The following is a 6,986-nucleotide window of genomic DNA, read 5'->3' as shown; positions in this document are numbered from 1 at the left end:
TGTTTTACAGATAACTCCTTTAGGTTTTGAACCTTTATTAAGCCTTTGGTGGAAAAATATGGGTAAAGCTGGTAGTTTCTTCTGAGCTTAATAGCTCATCCAAACCTGCAATATGTAAAACAGGGGAGATAATTCCTGTTTTTCAATTAAATTTTCTTAGATCTCTAGACGACAATATTTTCTTAATTTTTCATAACTTGGCCCTTCTTGAAAATTTCTTGAATAAAAGGGCAAGTTTTGGGTGAAGGTGAATAAGGGGAGCTCCATTTAAACATATATGGTACTGAGGGAAGGCACTTTGAAATTGGGTAACCACCTATAGAGGCAAATTTAAATGTCACTTACATTTAAACTATGTAAAAACAAAGATGATATCAAAAGGCCTTCAGATATCAGAGCAGTCTTAGAATAGGAACCAGGAGACAGATGAGACAAATGAAAGACAATAGAGAACTGGCTCCTTTATTCAATCTTTCTGTCTCTTGCGACTCTGTTCATTAATTGCCTAACATTAAATAGTTATGATTACTTACAGCTATACCAATAAGGTAGGTGTCTCCTACAGATATCTGTATCCTTAATCCAAACAGACCATTCATCCCTCGTAACTGAAAAACAAACCAATCAAATCATATGCTTTATCAGAAATGCACATTACCTGGCTAGTTGCAGACACATTGTTGGCTTTTAATATCAGGTGAAATATGCAGAAATCCAATAAAAAGGAATTATTTCAAGACAGTTTTTACATCTTCTCAAACACTTGGAAATTTTGATTTTTAACTGTGACTTTTTGTCCTCTTCATTTTGTGAATTTGTTTGTTAACCTGTATTCTTTTAATTTATATTTTGTTTATCTAACCAGGGTTTCTTATGATAATTGTGTTTAAAGTCTATATATTTCCTCTGAGATCAACACTGGTCATATGGCAACAACCAGACTTAATTATAATGGTTTACTTTTACAAATTGTGACTTGAATGGAGAGTTGTCTCATTGGCACTCATACCACATCTTCTTATATCTATTAAACCTATTTTTTTACTTTCTTTCATACTATTTCAAATTTGTACTCTGAACTCATCTGTCCTATTTTCTTGGAATTTTCATTAATGCTACGCACAAGACGTTTTGATTTGCATCTATGATCCCTACTTGTTTTAATTTAGCTTCTTTCACATCCATTCTGCTAAAATCTTGACATGTATTAATTTGATCGAATTCAAAATTTGCAGCTATAATTGAGAAGCACAAACATGGTCAAAGTAATACAACAGGTACTGCTACAACATTTCAAAAAAGTTCTTATATTTTCTCTTACATCCAACTTTCATTGTTAAATAATATCAAACCTTTAATTTGTTCATCAACTGGTTATGTAGTTCATATTCTAAAAATGGCAGACTCTATAAAATAAAAGACAGAAATCAAATTATTACTTGCTTTTTGTTAATCTGACGAGTCAAGCATTTTTTCAACTGAATATTACAGTTTGTGCTTTAATATGTTGTGCTGTGACACCAATGTCCCAGGTAAAGTGAGGATTGAGTGCTCAAAAACATCTTAAAGCCTCACAACGTTCTATTTGTGCTTGTACCAAGTCAAAAGTATTTAATTGAGTGTTTGTTGTTTGTGGCTGTATATCATATTTGTTTTATCCTTTAAATATTGTTTTGAACTTAAATCCCGCTGCTGGCTTTCTTGAATTGATTTGCATTTTTGAATGTCATGGTCTTGTTTAGTCTACTATACCATTTAGGTTTAGCTCATTGTTGAAGACAGTACAGTGATCTATTGTTGATACAGTTTCATGCATTAACACTGATGTACTTGGTCCCCACATTTCTGTATAATGACTATTAACACTGATGTACTTGGTCCCCACATTTCTGTATAATGACTATTAACACTGATGTACTTGGTCCCCACATTTCTGTATAATGACTATTAACACTGATGTACTTGGTCCCCACATTTCTGTATAATGACTATTAACACTGATGTACTTGGTCCCCACATTTCTGTATAATGACTATTAACACTGATGTACTTGGTCCCCACATTTCGGTATAATGACTAACTATTCTATATAGAATAAAGACTCACATCACTGACTTCTTTAGCACTGAGTTCACCTTTGGCTTTAAGTTTGCCTTTACATACTCTGTTAAATAACACAAATCAGGTATATCATATATGTCGAGGAGACTCTTATATCTTGAACAAAAAAATACAAGAATGCAATATAATCTTGCAGCACATATTCATGCATAAAAAGTACATACACCTTTGTGATAATTCTTCCTTGGCGTACAGAGGCAATGCAAACTATAGATTTCTAAATTTTGACAAGGTACACCTCAACTTTGAAGGAACCAAAGTTTTTGTCACAAACCTCAAATATGCATTATATAAAGCACTTAATATTAAGAGAAATAGAAACTCTCAAGGTAGTTGGATATCAGATCAAACCAATTATGACTGGAATTATCCATACTTTAGATAATATGATTGAATAGGCACATATATGTAAAAATGTAACAAGACTTAAAATAGTTTATTGTTTTTGCATTATTATAGATGTTTATATACTTATAGTTTCCTACATATACATGTACTTTTCTAGTTAAGAATTTAAGTACCATGGTCACTGTTTTCATGATCTGTATATGAATTATTATTTAATTTTTTTAATGTGAGATTAAAGACTCAAAACACTGGTGCAAACGATATGTGGTAATACAAAAGTTAATAATATTAAAATCAGGACAGATAAAGTTAGTTAAAAAGACCATCATGACACTGACTTTTTATTTGCAAAACATGTTAAAACATACATGAATGAGAACTACATTTTAAAGAGAAAAAATAAAATAAATAATTATAATATAAATGTCATGAATGTATATCATAAATAACATTTTTTGATTTTTATTATTAACTCTTCTACTCTACAGAGAGAGTCTGTCTACAATATCTTCAGACATAAATATTAAAATTTTTTTTTTTATAGAAATACATGTATGTACACATATGCAACAGCTGATATATGTATACATTTCCTAAGAAAATGAACAATTCTATGAATATAAACAAATGTATTATTATTATGTATATGTACTTCATTTTATACATCACTAATCGCTGTAGTACACAGTTACATGCAACTCATATTTTTATGACTTATATTTACTGGTCTTAGTGTATGCTTATTTTATTGATCATTGTAAGCACACATGATTTATACCAAAAAAAAACTTGAAAATTTCAACATGGAATATCAATGGTTATATTAGTAAGGGATTTAACAAATTTGAAGATGATACTTTTGTTGACAATCTTTTACAGCAAGACATTTTTTGCTTGCAAGAAACCCACTGTGATCTGGATAATTGTTTAGAACTTCCAAATTTTCAAAGACCGGTTCATCTTATAAGACCTAGAACCAAACCTAGTGGGAAAAGACATGGTGGCTTGTCAGTATATATACTTAATACAATAAGACTAGGTGTTAAATTTTTAGGACATGCCACAAATGATTTTATATGGTTAAAGTTAGACAGAACATTTTTCGGGTTTCAGGAAGATTTATACATTTGTTTTGTATACAATCCACCTGAAAATTCTTCCTACTATAGAAAATTGAATTATAATATTCTTGAAATGATTGAAAATGATATTGTAAAATATTCCCAATCAGGAAAAATCATGATAGCAGGAGATTTAAATGCAAGAACTGCTTGTGAAATTGATTATATCCAAATGGATTCAGACAAACATATTCCATTATTTGACAATTATAAATGTGATTCTAGTCTAATTCAAAGAAAAAGTAAAGATATTTCTATAAACACTAGGGGCAGACAACTCCTATCTCTATGTATATCTTCATCATTGCGTATCCTTAATGGCAGAACAATGGGTGATTTAATGGGTGCACACACTTGCTTCCAACCTTTAGGAAGTAGTGTTGTCGATTATTTTTTAGCATCTGAGGAACTCTTACCAAATTTCACATATTTTCACACTCATAATTATTTACCTGATTTGTCAGATCATTGTCAGATCTCATGCATGTTAAAATGCAACACAAAAATTTATGAAAGAAACTTAAATCTAGCTTTAATGCCAGATAAATATATATGGGATGAAAACTCAGTCTCAGCATTTCAAGATGCCATAAATTCAAATGAAATCAAAAATTTTATTAGACAGTATAAAGATAAAAGTTATGACCAAGATTCAATTGATAATGCCGCAGAAGATTTAAATAAGATTTTCCTAAAAGCTGCAGATTTATCATTAAAGAAAATTATTAGAAAACCAAAAAAAAGCAAGAAGAAGAAAATTAAAAAGAATAGAGAATGGCAAGATCAAGATATAATAAATTTAAAACAAAACTTATATCGAAAATACAAATTAATGCAAAATCACAACACAGATCCTTATGTACGAGGGTCCTTTTTTAAATGCCTGAAATCGTATCGAAAACAAAGAAGAGCAAAAATAAGAAAATTCAAACAAGACATCATGAATAAACTCGATAATTTGTATGATCAAAATCCCAAAGCCTATTGGCAACTACTAGATAAAATTAAAAATATCTCAAATAATAGTCAAAACAAATCTGAGAATACTATTGACCCATCTGAATGGCAGGAATACTTTCAAAAATTAAATAAGAATGAACAATATAGTGATGATTTGATTAAGAAGAAACTTGAATCATTTCAAAATGAAAATGTTTTTAATGAACTTGACTACTTAATAACACCTGAGGAAATAGAAAAAGCAATAAAAAATCTTAAGAATTCTAAATCGAGTGGATTCAGCATGATCTCGAATGAAATGATAAAATATAGCCAAACTGTTTGTATCCCTCTAATACAAAAACTCTTTAATTTAGTATTTTCAAGTAGTATTTACCCAAAATTATGGGGCCAAGGCTTTATCACCCCCCTTCACAAGTCTGGATCTAATCATGATCCATCAAACTACAGGGGCATTACTATTGCTGATAACATAGGCAAGTTATTTAATTCAATTCTAAATAATAGGTTGACAAAATTTTTAAAAACTAGAAATATAATTAGAAGTGAGCAAATTGGTTTTACTAAAGGATGTCGCACAACTGACCATATGTATGTGTTAAATACCATCATTCAAAAATTTGTGAAAAATAATTCGAAGCCTCTGTATGCATGCTTTGTAGATTTTAAGCGTGCATTTGATTCAGTTTCACATCTCCACCTTTTTTATAAACTTAAATGTATAGGTGTTGGAACAAAATTTTATGACATTATAAAATGTATGTATGAAAACACAGAAACTTGTGTAAAAATAGACCAACACAGGACAAACCTTTTTAAATCAAATATAGGAGAAAGACAAGGGGATAATCTCAGTCCCTGTCTCTTTAATATATATTTAAATGATTTGCCAATCTATTTTGACCAAACATGTGATCCAATCCCATTAAATACACATCCCTTAAATATTTTAATGTATGCTGATGATGTAGTTCTTTTATCATCATCAGAGCAAGGACTTCAAAATTGTGTTAACAAATTAAATAAATTTACAGTTGATTATAAAATGACAGTTAACAAAAAAAAGACCAAGGTTCTTGTATTTAACAAATCAGGAAGACTTAAAAATATTAAAATATCATTAGGAAACCAGACTTTAGAATGTGTACAAAACTACACATACTTAGGTTTAAATTTTTCATCATCTGGGAGTTTCCAAAAAGCAAAGAAAGAACTTTATAACAAAGGAATGAAAGCATATTTCAAATTAAGGAAGACCTTTTCAGTAGAAAGCCCAAAACCTAGTACTCTACTACACATCTATAACCATACAATCCGACCAATCTTGTTGTATGGATCTGAAATTTGGGGTTATATACCACATAAGAAACAAATACATTTGGATAACTTTATATCAAAAGAAACTGATTATCTTGTACTAGAGAAAATTCATACTAAGCTTTGTAAATTTTCACTTGGAGTTAACATAAAAACATCAAATATGGCATGTAGAGGAGAACTAGGTTCACTCCCTACACTGTATTATGTAATAATGAATATGATAAAATATTGGATCCATCTTATGAAAGATATTGAACCTTCAAATATTATTCTAAGGGAAGCCATAAATCTGTCTCATTCTATGGTCAAACATAACCAGGAATCTTGGATAGGAAGTATTAAACATATATTTAAATTTCTAGACTTAGAATATCTATTTGTTAACCAGTCAAACTTTAAACAAAACCATATTCTAAAAAAGGTAAAAACATCTTTAACTATTAAATTTAAAGAAAGCTGGTTAGCTAGTTTAGAAAGCAATTCTGGGAAGTGTACTAATTTACAATCTGGCAATAAATTAAGAACTTACAGAAAATTTAAAAATATTTTTATGTTTGAACCATATTTAAAAATGAATTCAAAAAAAGACAGGCAAATAATCACAAGATTTAGAACTAGCTGTCATGATCTTGAAATCGAAAGAGGGAGGTATTTTGGGATTAAAGCTGAAGACAGAAAGTGTAAGCTATGTAAAAACGCAGTTGAAGACGAACTACATTTTCTTTTAAAATGTCCCGTTCTAAAAGATACTCGATCTCAACATCTATCTAATTTAAATTCCAAATTCTAAAATTTTTCAAGATTATCTGATGAAATGAAATTTGTTTGGATTCTTTCATCTGAAGATTTGTTTGTAACTTCAAACTTATCTAATTTATTGCACTCCCTTTTTGAAGAACGAAAGAAAATTATAAGAAAATATTGTTGTTTAAAAAAAAACAAAAAAAAAACAGAAATAAATAGAAGAAAAATATAGATAGATATATAATTATAGGAAATAAAATGATCAGGAGTTGTCTCCCATAGACCTAGTACTATAAAGAATTATGTTATTTCTCCAGGTCACAGTGGCACCCATAACAACTATGTTTTGTTAATAACTTGGTTTATATCAGG

General features: G+C 29.6%; 1 protein-coding gene across 2 annotated transcripts in view; it reads right to left on the bottom strand.

The window, feature by feature from the left end:
- The window catches only part of LOC134683370 (C2 domain-containing protein 5-like), an 88,196-nt gene that overhangs the window by 53,540 nt on the left and 27,670 nt on the right, over positions 1–6,986 (bottom strand). For both annotated transcript variants that reach the window (XM_063542637.1, XM_063542638.1), the window contains exons 17-19: positions 2,107–2,164; positions 1,353–1,406; positions 534–608 (exon numbers count right to left, since the gene is read on the bottom strand). In XM_063542637.1, coding sequence (XP_063398707.1) covers positions 534–608; positions 1,353–1,406; positions 2,107–2,164 — 187 coding nt within the window. The remainder of the gene's footprint in view (positions 1–533; positions 609–1,352; positions 1,407–2,106; positions 2,165–6,986) is intronic.

Source organism: Mytilus trossulus, chromosome 9 (genome assembly GCF_036588685.1).
Source record: "Mytilus trossulus isolate FHL-02 chromosome 9, PNRI_Mtr1.1.1.hap1, whole genome shotgun sequence".
NCBI classification, from domain to species: Eukaryota; Metazoa; Mollusca; class Bivalvia; order Mytilida; family Mytilidae; genus Mytilus; species Mytilus trossulus.
This window is presented reverse-complemented; position numbering and strand designations above follow the sequence as displayed.